At 42.2% G+C, this 15383-nt stretch overlaps 1 protein-coding gene across 1 annotated transcript in view; it reads right to left on the bottom strand.

The window, feature by feature from the left end:
* Positions 1-3988: 3988 nt before the first annotated feature.
* The window catches only part of HEPACAM2 (HEPACAM family member 2), a 32497-nt gene continuing 21102 nt past the window's right edge, over positions 3989-15383 (bottom strand). The window contains 5 exon segments of the mRNA XM_035130001.2: positions 3989-4102; positions 6193-6266; positions 6826-6863; positions 6996-7020; positions 7105-7230. Coding sequence (XP_034985892.2) covers positions 3989-4102; positions 6193-6266; positions 6826-6863; positions 6996-7020; positions 7105-7230 — 377 coding nt within the window.

Here is a 15383-nt window from a genome sequence, read left to right as displayed (position 1 = left end):
GTCATGGAGAAGTCCAGTTGCACCAGGAAGCGATCCGACCATGGCGCTTATTTTGTTTCACTTTTACTTAGTGTCAGATCACCCACATCCATAGAGGTAAACACCAGGTCTAAGGCATGTCCATGACTATGAGTTGGGCCAAACTTATTCAGGGACAGCCCCATGGAGGCCATGCTTTCCACCAAGTCCTGAGCAGCCCCTTGTAAGGGTGTGGCAGCATGGATGTTAAAATCCCCTAGGACAACCAAACTAGGTGTCTCCAGGAGAACATCTGCCACAACCTAAAGCAGCTCGGGCAGGGAATCCTTGGTGCAATGGGGAGGTCGGTACACCAAAAGGAATCCTGTACTGCCCCTATTGCCCGACTTCCAGAACATGCACTCAGAGAACTGGGTCTTCCCAATAGGACGCCTGGTGTCAGCTAATTACTTTTTTAAAAATCACTGCAAACCCCCCCCCCCACTTCCTGCCCATATGACCTGGGTTGCTGTGCATAAGAGAAACCTGGTGGACAAGCAGCGCATAGCCATTATGACTAGTAACCATTGACAGCCGCCTCTATGTCAGGTGTCAGAGGATCCCACCCCACACAGTAGGTTGCCAGGAATGCATAAGGCAAGGAAAGTTCTTACCAATGTTGTTTATTCAATATTCACAGAGAGAGGCTTAGAAAGGCAGCCTCTTGGAGTAATAGTGTTGCTCCGAGTAATCTCTACCCCCCCTTCTTTCCTCAATCATCAACAGCACCACCCACCACCCAGTTGCTGCTTAGGGCCATCTGCCACTGAGCCTTTTGTGCTCCTACTTTCAATGCTCACCGGGTTCTGGGAGAACACGGGGCATGGAATACTTTCTAGTGATAATGTGTCAGCCAGCTGCTCTGGCTCTGCCTCCTCCTCTCACATTATTTCCCAACTTTTTCCCTCATCTGCTTCTGAGCTGTGACCTCCTTCAAACCCCTGCTGTAATTCTGAACTGTCTTCCTCTTCTCTGGAAGGTTCAGGGTGTGGGAGGCGGTCTCCACCATTCCTCCTCTGTCCAGTCCCTGACACTCTATGAATTTATCCAATCCTCTTCAAAGCCATCTGAGTTAGTGGGCATTATTGTCTCCCATGGGAGCAAGTTCCAGAGTTTAACTATATGCTGTGTGAATAAGTACTTTCTTATATCTGTTCTGAATCTTGCAACATTCAGTCCATGAGTTCTAGTGTTCATGCTATGCCATGCATAATTTTATAAACTTCTATTGTGTTGCCTCTTACATGCAGCTTATAGGGTTTTCTATTTTAACACAGGTACCTAGAGTAGTGCATGAATCCTACTAGAGCACGTAACATGAAGAAAAACAAAAGGAACTAAAATTATCCAGTTCACAGAAAAGAAAACCAAGAGGCCCAAACAGTTATGATTGTTTTAACAAGAGTGCCAAGCCACCACCTGTGTGGTTCCAAGCAACACAGTAAAAGAATCCCTTTTTAAAATTCAAAATCTCATCAAATTTATTACATAAATTCATCATAACATACTAAAACTTGTTACATATTGAATTCATCATGTGCTTTAATAATATTGAACATCACAAAACTATCTGATTGTCACTGCAAAATTTAATTAAGCTTTCAGCAAAATCCATCCAGATTCTGTCTGTAATAAAGTTTTGGGTGTTTGTTTTTCTCTCATTCGTACCACATTTTGGCTGCATTTAGATACAGTATCTTCTCTGGGTTTGTGGACTCTGGTGTGGCTGCAGGAGACAGATAAGAAGTTTCTGCTACCATTTTAGTTTAACTGTCATTGAACTCTTACTTACAGTTTCCAAATTCCTTCTTGCGGCCATGGCAGAAGAGAACAGAGATGCCCAAGCTTCTTAATATTTTTAATTTTAATTTTTCATTTTGATTTGTCTAGTGTATACTGTTCTTGCAGTAGTTACCATATAGGGGAATGATTTTTTTGTCTCTGCAAAATCACATATTTTTGGTGAAGAGACACAGTAACACAGGGGAGAATTTATTTGGGGGCTTGAACTCATACCCCATCTCTGCATTGCACCCAGGGTCAAAGCAGACTCCAGATTATTCATACAGCAGCTGCATGCTCCCCTTGACCCAGATCAGAACTGTGGTGAAGAAAAAGAGTTAAAGTCGCTTCCTTCCATGTGAGGGTACTGGGGAGGTGGTGGTTTGACTGCTATTTACTTTATAAAAAGATACTAAAATATGGATCAGAAATTACATAAATAATGTCATGCCTGCTTTTGTCCATGTTTGTAGCCTTGGGCAAATCACCTTTCTTCTCCTAACCCAGGTTTCTCCACATAGGGCTTCCAAGATGGAAGGGAAGATATGGGTGAGAATGGTTTAGGGTTAGGATGCAAAGGATTTGTAGTACCTTCATGTTTAGGAGGCCCTAGTCGTCACTCAATACATATACATATACACATGCACATACATACATATTTACAGTTTTGAAATACGGCAGTCAGAGTGAACCACTTTATTCTTTATTTCGGTTGCAATGTTCACTTAATGCAATGTTCGCTGACTTTAGAAAAAGCAGGTATTTGCTAATGAACACCTATCATGCTGCTAACATATACTTATTTATCATTATTTACAGTACAGGCTGATGTAAAATCTTAAGGACACATTCATCTTAGTGTTCTGTATTTTTTAAAAAAAACAAGCATTTTTTTTTAAATAAAAAAACAAGCATTGGAGAGCCCTCTCATTGGGCACAGATGGCAGCAATCCAATATTTTAGAATACAGAAATGGAATAGCCAACACTTAAACATTTCATTGTTGGATTTGTAACTTTTACAGTCTAAATTGTAATCAGCAGCTGTAAGTAATATATATATATATATATATATAGAGAGAGAGAGAGAGAGAGAGAGAGAGAGAGAGTGTTTAAACAAGGCATATATATATATATATATATATATATATATATATATATATATATGCAAGATTTTGCTTATTAAACTTGAGATGGCATTTTCATTAGAAGTGACAGGTTGGTCCTTTCCCATGCTGTGGCATTTGTTGCTTCTTCTATTTCCAAAAACATATTTCATCCCTATGCTTTCATTTTCTTTTCATGTGCCTCTAGGAGGAAGGAAAAAAAAATCAAACTGATATTGAGTCGTAGTTCCTGGTTCAGTAGACTGTGTGTAGAGCTTTTAAACTTTATTCCATAAACAATAGCAACAAATTCCAGAGGGGCAGTGTGTTGCAGCAAAGCAACCACCACAAAGCGATGTCTTAAGATATCACAGGATATCCTCGTTACAAACATTTCCTGAAGCATTGCAAACTGTTAAGTAGGGTGGGGTGTAGTGGACAGAATGTTGCACACTCACGCCACACATAAGCAGAATATAAATGTGATAAAGTCCTCCGTCCTGTAAGCTTAAAGCACGACACAGATGAAGTAATGTTTGAAAAGGTAAAAAACCAAAACAAAACCCAAACCCACCATTTGTAAAATATATGAAAGAGAGAGCTCTCTGGAATGAAAACCACTGTCATCCAGATGTTTCTTCATCTTTTCTGCTAAATTTTATTTACTCTAATTCTTAACAATTCCCAGAATGGTAACCATTTTAGTGAGTCTGCGTTAGTTGTGTCTGATGAAATGGACTATAGTCCATTACAGCATATGCCATAATAAATTTGTTAGTCTTTAAGGCACCACAAGACTTTGTTATAATTCTTATGGTTTTAATGATTCTGATTTTTGTATTTCCCTACCAAATGGCATTAAAACGCCAGCCTATATGTTTTTAATTGATCGATTGACGGATATAAAATAAAATGCTGATTAACAGATTACCATTATTGTAATATTGGAATTATTGTGAAAACAATAAATATTGGGGGGGGGGGGACAAATTTTGTCCTTGCTCAGGGCGCCCTATTACTAAAGTCCACCCCTGCCAGGCAGTCTCATTGTGCAACCTGGTTGACAAATTAGGTTTGCGCAACTTACTCTTGACGTTCTTGATATTGTTCAGGAATATGCCGAATAACTTCATAAACTGTTCCATTAAAATCCTGGCCTTGTGCAGCATCAGAGACAGAAACTGACCAGCTTGACACCTGAAAGGAGGAAATAATAGTTTTTCTCTGAGCAAGATAGGCAAAACTAACATGGAAGCCTAAAATAGAGCCAATGAGGTGTAGGCCTTGTTTGCACAAGAGGGTAAATCAATCAATGGCTTATTGTCTCCTAGAGTGGAACTTGCACTCACTTTGCTCCTCCCCGGCCCTTATAGCACAGGACTGTGTGGTGCAGCAGCTAATAAGCCAATGTTTGGCTTAATGCATTGTCTGGCTATAGATTGTAGGGAGGGAAGACAGACCTTATTTATTTATTAAAACACACACACACACACACAAAACATAACCCATTTTTCACCATCTAGATCTCAAAGTGGCAAAAGGTGACAAAAATATTCAACATGCCAAGTTTAAGACATAAATTTAAAATCTCAGAAATTTAAACAAGAGCATGAGAAAAGAAATTATCAGAGAAGCATTTATAATGCAAATAACATCCTGGAATATGATTTTAACTAGGCATTTGAAACTCCACAGGGCCGATGCCTGTCTGACTTCTAGTGGGAGGGAGTTGGGCTCATAACACCAAAGGCACAGCTTCATGTTGACTTTATTTATTTATTTATTTATTTATTTCATTGGTATCCTCCGTTTCTTCCAAATCGTGTCCTCCCTCAAAGAGGGCACGTGTTGCGGTGAGACCTGGCAACCAAACCCTTGTATTGTGGGTAGGTACAATTGGTCAGCCACAACACCCTATTGGTAAGTCCCTTGATGCTGGGTTTAATCTGACCAATGGGTAGCTAGCCAAATGGATCAAGGGACCAATATATGCCAATGCACGTGAGCCTGAGCTTTCTCTCTTGGTCAGTGCATCGGAACACCCGCCTACCTCTCCCTACTTTTAAGGCTTGTGCTGCGCTTGACCTTGCTGTCGTTGTCTGTCGTTGGGACAGGGGCACGACAGGAATTTTCCCCACTTGGCTGATGCCATTTGGGTTTCGCCTGCCGCATAGCAAATCGTCATAACTTGTAAGGTTGCAGATAGGCTCTGGTTCAGGTGATAGGGATGGGGGAACGCTCTTGCCATCCCTATGTGAAGTGGTATTCCGTTAAAGGAATCCAGGGACTCAATGGTTTGGTCAACCCTGCGAGGGTTGTGCCCATGCCTGAGTCCAGGGGGACATCTGGGTGGTGGACATAGCATGCCCCTGGCTTTCTGCCATTCCAGGTGTTCACCCTAGGCTGACCTATGATAGAGCTCTGGGTCAGCGCTACCTGCAACGGTGCAGGGAGCTAGTCAAACCAGAGCCTATGCAACCACTCACTTGCTGTAATCAATATAGTTGTGGCCTAAATTCTGCCAAAAACCAAACCAAAAATTTGAGTCTTGTGTGAATTTATTTAAGGGAGAGGTTTAAAGGTCTAAACACACAAGTATCTTAAGGCAGCACATATTATTTCTTCCTCCATTTTATCCTTGCAAAAAAAAAAAAACCCACACCCCACTGTGAAGCAGGCTAGGGTGAGAGAGGGAAACTGGCTCTACGGCAGACAGTAAGCTTTATAGCTCTGTGAACATAAATCTCCAGAGTCCTAGTCCAAAACTCCTACCACCACGTCAGACTGGCTTTATAGTGTAGCTTTTCAGTGCCAATAAAAGTTCAGAAGATTTTGGAAGTGGTTATCACACTCAGAATGAAGAAGTAACAATGAAAGACACAGACCAGAACACAAGAGTCAGATTTAGAGTTGCTAAAATGAACCGTCTTCCTTCTTTATTAATATATCTATACAGTGGTGCCTCACAAGACGAAAGTAATTCGTTCCGCGAGTCGCTTCGTCTTGCGATAATTTCATCTTGCGAAGTGCGGTTTGCCGCGGCAAAAAAAAAAAAAGCCGAAAAACTTCGTCTTGCGAAGCGTGGCCATAGAAAACTTCGTCTTGCAAAGCTCCGAAAACATCACAAAACGCTTTCGTCTTGCGAGTTTTTCATTGCGCGAGGCATTCATCTTGCGAGGTACCACTGTATTTCTGTTTTTGGGAGCCTTTAAACCAAGTGCTGTTTTGTAATACTGTTGGCAATATGGCTTTTCAGATATGCATGCTGCAGAGATATAAGCACTTACCCTTGAAATCCCTGCAGCGTCAGGAAAGGCAACAAATTCATATATTCCAAAATCATCTAGCGCATTTTCATGCCCTAAAAGTGCCGATATTTAAATAAAGAGAAAGTAATAATTATGGACAATTGTGCTCCAACTCAGGTTCAGTCCCACTGGAAGGTATGAGTGTGTGATTTGCAGAAGTGGGGCACCATTTTGGCATCCCAGAGGACCACATCTTTATCTTCCCCACCCCAACTTTGGCAGGTGGTTGTAACCACTTGCCTGTCGATAATTTGACATCGTAATAACTGGGAGCAGGATTAACCCTTCTGTTCCTCAGATAAAGAACAGGAGGCTAAATTCTGCTCTCTGTAGGAGTTGACTATGCCTACCAGTTCACCCTGCCCAAACAGGCACAACAGCTACACACACTCTTAACCAGGGGTCAGAAACCTTTTTCAGCCGTGGGCCGGTCCACCATCCCTCAGACCATGTGGTGGGCAGGACTTTTTTTTTGTGGGGGGGGGGGGGAATGAACGAATCCCTATGCCCCATAAATAATCCAGGGATGCATTTGCTGTCCTCCTCTCTTTGATTCTTTTGAAAGCTTCTAAAGAGTTCTATTTCCATTTAACTCTTTATATCATATATTACCTGAAATAGTTTGTGCTTTTCTGTAATCTGCTTCAGGCCTGAAACATTAAACAGAAATACAATTATTTAAAATTCAGTGTGGAATTGTAGGCAGCAAAAAGATGCTGCGTTGCCACCCACCCCCTTCTTTTAAAAGCTTCGTGTGGACAAATGATAATTAAGTTTTCTACCTGGTCTGCAGCTTCTGCTGTAGAACTGAAAAAGAGACAAAGAACAATCAACCCTTTTTGTTCTGGTTTACAGAAGCTTTGAATTTATTCCGGAGTTAATTTAACATACCTTTATGAGGCTGGAATCTTTTCCATAACGTTAGAAGGAACATTGATACTATCAAAAATAAGGAAATTCCACATATTATTCCTAGTGGAGACAAATATTTTTCTCTTTGAGCCAGCTGCTCCAGTCCTGCGTCAGAGAAGAACAGAAGTTGATATTTGATTTGCGCTTATCATTCTGGCCAGGCCTATAATGCAAAACATTGCACACAGCAGTGCTTTGGAGCTAGAGCATCAACACTGCTTCAAATAGTGTAAATATCCCCAGAATTGCTTCTTCCACTCTAGTGTCTACATGCCACCAGTGGAAAGTACTTCTTAAATACGATTTAACTGGCCCTGAAACTTATTGTTTCTTCTTCTGACTTTACTTGTGTTGCAGAGAAGAGCAGAAAATTACTGACGTCCTTTATTTGGTCTGGGTGGATCAAGTTCAAGAGTTTGTGGGTAATGTGATGACAGTAGGAACAAGTGTGTTCTGTGAACATGTACACAGGGTCATCATGATGGCTGCTGTCCATTGGGGCTGGCCAGGCAGAAGGCAGAGAGGAGATGTCAATTGGAGGTGGAGCCAGAGCCACTGACAACTAATTCTAGTCCCCTGCCCCCCCTTATCCCTGAGCAGTTCTACAATGACAGCCCTGACATTAAGGAGGAGGGACCTGAAAGGCAAGGTTACCCCCTGACATGTAAAAAGGAAGGGAGGCTGGGAACTGGATGAAGGCAGAGAGGTTGGTGAGGCAGTGTCCCGTCTGACCAAATTTGCTTAGCCTCCACTGACGTGGAGTGAAGCTGTTCTGGGGAATACCAACAAACACCTTACCCCAAGGACCACAGCTATTTTGAGATCAGTTTTTGTAAGAGTTGCATAGCCTTAACTTTCTTCATTCTACTCTTTGTTTGGCTGTGGCATTTGCACATTCATAATGTGCAGCAGCAAATTTGCGGCCCACTTCCTGCTGCACGCTCTCTCTCTCTCTCTCTCTGCTGTTTTCCCCAAAGCAAAGGATTTATGGGATATTTATTTTGCTTATTTGTGCATTCGGACTTTACATGGTTGAAGTTTTTAAATTTTAGAGGCTTAATTTATGTTTTTGCATATTCCATATTTTATTGTCAGTTGCTTTGACACCTACATGGTGGAAAGTGGGGTTCAGATTTTTAAATAAGGAGTGCATTCATGGTGAAATATGATTGGGGAGGGGGGAGAGACTAGACGTCACTGGAACCTGATTCTGTGCAGATAGGTGTGCTTAGGCATATGCCTAAATTTGCATATCACCAGGATGCCGCTGTCAGCCAGCAGTAACAAGAGCAAAACTGTGGAATCAAATGTAATGAATTTTTAGATGAAATATAATTTGTAGACAGTTTCCTTTTTGGCAGTGTCAATTCACAAGATGGATACTGGATTTACTTTCCTTCTCTGTTAAGCCAGGAATGGAAATAGCTGGCCCTAGGCTATTTTCTACAAACCTGTTATGCTCTGCTTTCAATATTTCAAAATATCTTTTCACCTTTCAATGTTGGAACTAAATAAAAAAATTATTCCAGCAGCACTTTAGAGACCAACTAAGTTTGTCATTGGTATGAGCTTTCGTGTGCATGAATTTTTTTCATGTGCATGAATTGTGTGTGAATTTTTTTTATTTTGTTTCAACTACATCAGACCAACACAGCTACCTACCTGTAACTAGAATGTTGGAACTGTTCCTCATGGGTTACACTTGCTGTGGCTGCATGTGGCCGCTAGAGGTCACTCACACCTCATTCTCATTACTTCAGTTCTGGCCTCGCTTGTATAACAAGCGAAAATTTGTAGTAACATCTTAGAACTGCCCCAGAGTGTCTTGTCGAGGGCACACCTCCCTCCTTCAAATCTCCAACCTCCTAACTTCCCTTGCTTTGGCACTGGGGGAAACCACCAACCTAGGAGAAAGCCAGCCCAGATTATCTGTGATCTGGATCCACATTTGCCAGCTGCCTTGCAGGCTGTTGCAGTGCGGTGCAGCTTTCAAAATGAATGCACCCGCAATAGCTTTGTGACGCTCACCTAACAATGCAGCTGATGTTGCTTCATTTGCTGCTTTTCATATCTAACAGCTGTTGGCACAGTTGGGGAGTGTTGTGGGTTACACAGAGAAGCATAGCTGCCAAGTTTTCCCTTTTCTCACGAGGAAGCCTGTTCAGCATAAGGGAAAATCCCTTTAAAAAAGGGATAACTTGGCAGCTATGCAGAGAAGATGGGTTTGTTTAAGAAAAAATATATGTGTTTCTTCAATCCAGTTATATATTTGAAGTTGTTAGATACTTCGGTCCATAGTTTAGCTAAACATTATACTTTCATATAGGATTTGCTTTATGCTTCATTCATATTTTCACTGGTGCTGTTTAGCAGTTCAGACTTAAGAAGTATTATTTCTTTAGTTAGAAGGGTTGGATAAGTAGTTTAACTGATTATATTCCTTCATGCAAGGAAATCTACTTACCAGGTAGGAGACCAAACTAACATCGACCGCATGAAATACTTATTGGTGGACACCAACCCCTTGGTTTCACGCGATGTGGCCATCTACATTTTACAGGCCCTGAAAGTCAGGGCCACCTTTTTGGCTAACTTGCCCAGCCCTAGACCTATGTAAATTACTGTTATACTCACAGTCGACACGCCTTGCTTTGCCTTTTACCCTACCAGTTGCATTCAGCTGGATTTTATATTTAACGTTATAATTGTATTTGTTGTATTCTATGTTGTTGCGCAACAGTTGCCTGTTTGATCTTTTACATGTGCTATGGCTACATGGCTAATGCAATAAACTTTTGATATATATTGTTTGCATTGTGTGTGTGTGTGTAATGTGAAATGTGTATTCACGTTAAGCATATACAGTACCAGTCACACTAGATTAGAGGAGTAAAGAGTGTGTCTTGGATGTAGGTTACTTCCATTTTTGCTTTGTTAAATATAGTTATTCCTACCAGCAATTCAACACTGACAGTTTTCAGACGTTCACTGCTTATGTTTCTCAGCTTCTAGCCATATTTTTGTGTGAAGTGCTATATTTATATCCTGTATTTTCTCCAAGGAGCTGATCCCACCCCCATATCATTCTTGCAATGGTCCTGTGATGTAGGTTATGCTGAGAGTCATAGTCTGCTTGGAGGACCCAAGGGAAGGAGAGGTTGTGATGTCACAGATACTGGCTAGTCAGCACAGTGCCCTGTTGTCTTTGCTGCATAATCACAGAACCAGTTTTCCCTGAGCTATATTCTGGACAGGAATCAGTATCAATGTTAACAATACGGGGAATGCAGTTTTAGACTGCAGCATCTGCTCCCTCCCCCTTTTCTTTCTTTCTTTCTTTCTTTCTTTCTTTCTTTCTTTCTTTCTTTCTTTCTTCCTTTCTTTCCTTTCTTTCTTTCTTTCTTTCTTTCTTTCTTTCTTTCTTTCTTTCTTTCTTTCTTTCTTTCTTTCTTTCTGTATTAGTGTATATAGTTTTCCCTCAGGTCCTTGAAAGTTGTTTTAGGAGGGAACTTTAGGAGGAACTTTGAATTATGTTTGATACATTGTTTGAGCCAGCCTCTATAAAAGCAGGCCAGCTTGCCAATGCAGTTCAGTTCTGTTCTGACTTCCGAATAAAGAGCTTCTTGAAGAATCGCTGTGTCGTCTACCCACTATTTAATACTTTCTTTCTAAAAAAACATTTTATGTATATCTGTACATACCCCAGATATATTATGTGCTATCTTATGATGTGCACAGCTTTTGTAACAAGACACATGAGTGGGCGCTTTGCCGAGTGCTAGTTCATGTTATATTTGTCTCTCAGAGTGTCTGTCTTTAGTTCTGTCTTCTGTCTCATACCAATGACAAACTTAGTTGGTCTCTAAGGTGCTGCTGGAAGGATTTTTTTAATTTTGTTTCGACTACGTCAGACCAACACAGCTACCTACCTGTGTCTTTAGTTAAATATATATAATCCCATATCTCACTAAGAGCACATAAGAGGGAGATAAGTTGTAGCCATGGCTTAGTAAAATTGCAAACGAATTTGAGCAACTACTCTTAGTAACAGTACAATGATACGCCCTAGAAAAGATAAAAGACTTCCATTTTTGGCACTGATAATAGGGTCAAGAAACTTTACAACAATCCGAGAGTAGCCAGCATCCAGATTGAGTGTGGCCACACTCCAGGAGAAGCTGTAGAAAATTAATGCACAATTGCACATTTGACTGCCCCCCCCCAATTCTTCAGGGATTATGTGGAATGGAGGAACCTGTGCATATCTCTTGTGGAGGGTCACATGAGCTCTAGATGTGAAGGCAGTGGTGGCTTCCAGACAACCTGCTTATTGAGCATTCATCCTGATTCGTTTGCCCAAAATTTGTGGGGAGATTAGACGACGTCAGCTATTTATCGAGCGTTCATTCCAATTTGTTTACAGGGAGTTTATGTCATGTTGCCTCAAAGCAAGGCTCACCCCACACTTTCTAGTGCATTTCTCCATCACTTTATCACAATAAACAAAGTTCCTTTTTTTGAGGGGGAGGGAAGTGGGTTTTGTTGCGCAAGAGCTACCAATCAACTTTAATTTAACCTGAATTTGCTGGTATGTGATTGAATCCCACCCCAAAATAGCAACAGTCTGGAAGTGGCCCCTTAGTTCATCTCCCTGCAGGAGAAATCTCAAGGTCTCAAGTTGTCTGGGCCACCTGGAAGAAGGCCCTTGCCCCTCTGGCCATTTTGCCACTCAAACTTCCTCCTACTGCTTTCACACACAGGGGAAATGCATAGGGGTATCCACATCTTCCCACTCCTCCATAGGTTTCCCTTCCATATGTAGAAGAGAAGAAAATCGGTGTGTGTGTGTGTGTGTGTGTGTGTGTGAGAGAGAGAGAGAGAATTTTGAGAGAAAACAGCCCTGAAGGGAAAGTGTCGAGCAACATTATCCCGCCTCCAACCCACCCTTCTTCCATTGAAACTGACAGCAGCCAATGGCCTCATTGGGAAGGGGGAAGCCAGGAGGAAGACAAACTTTCTGTCTACTTCGGGAGCCTTAGTTCAGAGAGAAGCATTAGCCTATTACAGTACTGAGAAAAAGTGGCCCTTACAGATAGTCAGTCTTCTTCTTACACTCTTCTGGTGTAATGTGCAAAGCTAATACAGTGATCAACTGGCTCCCAGAGATCTGAATCCACCCAAGAGTTCTGCAGATGACCTGGTGACTCCATGTGTTTTAAATCTTTTGCTTATACAACCTTGTTCAGTATTTTCTAAATGGAGCTTCGATTCCTTAGTTCAGGAAAGTTGCACTTGAGATCAATCATAAGACTTACAGTTCTAAATACTTCTCTGAGCAGAAGCACAATTGTATATTCCTACGTGCTTCCTATATTTATGACTAATTTATTTTAGTCATTTGAGGGCTCGCTTTGCAAGATAAGGAACCATAAACTGCTGCCTCCTTTTACAAGTCTGCTAATATTGACATCATAGAAACCAATAACACCATTAGTCACAAACTATAAAACTCTGAAGGTCACGAGTTAGACATTACAGAACTAACCTGTGTCTGTGTCATTGTTGGCGGTTGGAGGATGGATGGTGGCTAATGGATTAAGGTTGAATCCTGACAAGACAGAAGTACTGTTCTTGGGGGACAGGGGGCGGGCTGGTGTGGAGGACTCCCTGGTCCTGAATGGGGTAACTGTGCCCCTGAACGACCAGGTGCGCAGCCTGGGAGTAATTTTGGACTCAAAGTTGTCCATGGAGGCGTAGGTCAATTCTGTGTCCAGGGCAGCTGTCTACCAGCTCCATCTGGTACGCAGGCCGAGACCCTATCTGCCCGCGGACTGTCTCGCCAAAGTGGTGCATGCTCTAGTTATCTCCTGCTTGGACTACTCCAATGCGCTCTACGTGGGGCTACCTTTGAAGGTGACCCGGAAATTACAATTAATCCAGAATGTGGCAGCTAGACTGGTGACTGGGAGCGGCCACCGAGACCATATAACACTGGTCCTGAAAGACCCACAATGGCTTCCAGTATGTTTCCCACCACAATTCAAAATGTTGGTGCTGATTAAAGCCCTAAACGGCCTCAGCCCAATATACCTGAAGGAGCGTCTTCACCCCCATCATTCTGCCCAGACACTGAGGTCCAGCGCCGAGAGCCTTCTGGCGGTTCCCTCACTGCAAGAAGCAAAGCTACAGGGAACCAGGCAGAGGGCCTTCTTGGTAGTGGCGCCTGCCCTGTGGAATGCCCTCCCATCAGATGTCAAAGAGATAAACAACTACCTGACATTTAGAAGACATCTGAAGGCAGCCCTGTTTAGGGAAGTTTTTAACGTGTGACATTTTAATGTATTTTTAATCTTTGTTGCTGGGGAGACCCATACAGATGGGTGGGGTACAAATAAATTATTATTATTATTATTATTATTATTAGTGATTTATAGCCTATCCTTAAACAAAATATGCTTATTAATTTCATTCTGAAATTATGTACCTTCATTCTAAAGGTACATAAACTGGTCGACGGGATGTGGCCAGCGGTTGCTGCAACTGCTCCACAGAGTCCAGAGCTGTAGAAGTGGCTGTGCTATATTTGACAACATAGAATCATAGAATCATAGAATCATAGAGTTGGAAGAGACCACAAGGGCCATCCAGTCCAACCCCCTGCCAAGCAGGAAACACCATCAAAGCATTCCTGACAGATGGCTGTCAAGCCTCTGCTTAAAGACCTCCAAAGAAGGAGACTCCACCACACTCCTTGGCAGCAAATTCCACTGCCGAACAGCTCTTACTGTCAGGAAGTTCTTCCTAATGTTTAGGTGGAATTTTCTTTCTTGTAGTTTGAATCCGTTGCTCCGTGTCCGCTTCTCTGGAGCAGCAGAAAACAACCTTTCTCCCTCCTTTATATGACATCCTTTTATATATTTGAACATGGTTATCATATCACCCCTTAACCTTCTCTTCTCCAGGCTAAACATACCCAGCTCCCTAAGCCGTTCCTCATAAGGCATCGTTTCCAGGCCTTTGACCATTTTGGTTGCCCTCTTCTGGACACGTTCCAGCTTATCAGTATCCTTCTTGAACTGTGGTGCCCAGAACTGGACACAATACTCCAGGTGAGGTCTGACCAGAGCAGAATACAGTGGTACTATTACTTCCCTTGATCTAGATGCTATACTCCTATTGATGCAGCCCAGAATTGCATTGGCTTTTTTAGCTGCTGCATCACACTGCTGACTCATGTCAAGTTTGTGGCCAACCAAAACTCCTAGATCCTTTTCACATGTACTGCTCTCAAGCCAGGTGTCTCCCATCCTGTATCTGTGCCTTTCATTTTTTTTGCCCAAGTGTAGTACTTTACATTTCTCCTTGTTAAAATTCATCTTGTTTGCTTTGGCCCAGTTGTCTAATCTGTTAAGGTCATTCTGAAGTGTGATCCTGTCCTCTGGGGTGTTAGCCACCCCTCCCAATTTGGTGTCATCTGCAAACTTGCTCAGGATGCCCTCAAGCCCATCATCCAAGTCATTGATAAAGATGTTGAACAAGACTGGGCCCAAGACAGAACCCTGTGGCACCCCACTAGTCACTACTCTCCAGGATGAGGAGGAGCCATTGATGAGCACCCTTTGGGTTCGGTCAGTAAGCCACTTACAAATCCACTGAATGGTAGCATTGTCTAGCCCACATTTTACCAGCTTCTTTACAAGAATATCATGGGGCACCTTGTCAAAGGCCTTGCTGAAATCAAGATAGGCTACATCCACAGCGTTCCCTTCATCTACCAGGCTTGTAATTCTGACAAAAAATGAGATCAGATTAGTCTGACATGACTTATTTTTCAGGAACCCATGCTGACTTTTAGTGATCACAGAGTTTCTTTCTAGGTGCTCACAGACTGTTTGCTTAATGATCTGCTCTAGAATCTTTCCTGGTATTGATGTCAGGCTGACTGGGCGGTAATTGTTTGGGTCCTCTCTTTTCCCCTTTTTGAAAATAGGGACAACATTTGCCCTCCTCCAGTCTGCTGGAACTTCGCCTGTTCTCCAGGAATTTTCAAAGATTATTGCCAGTGGTTCTGAAATCACCTCTGCCAGTTCTTTTAATACTCTTGGATGTAGTTCATCTGGCCCTGGAGACTTGAATACATCTAAACTAGCCAAGTATTCTTGTACTACCTCCTTACTTATTCTGGGCTGTGTTTCCCCTGCTGAATCATCTGCTCCATATTCTTCAGGTCGGGCGTTGTTTTCTTTCTTGGAGAAGAC

Source organism: Zootoca vivipara, chromosome 12, assembly GCF_963506605.1.
Source record: "Zootoca vivipara chromosome 12, rZooViv1.1, whole genome shotgun sequence".
Lineage (NCBI taxonomy): Eukaryota > Metazoa > Chordata > Lepidosauria > Squamata > Lacertidae > Zootoca > Zootoca vivipara.
Note: the sequence above shows the minus strand (reverse complement) of the source record. Positions and strands in the feature narration are given on the sequence as shown.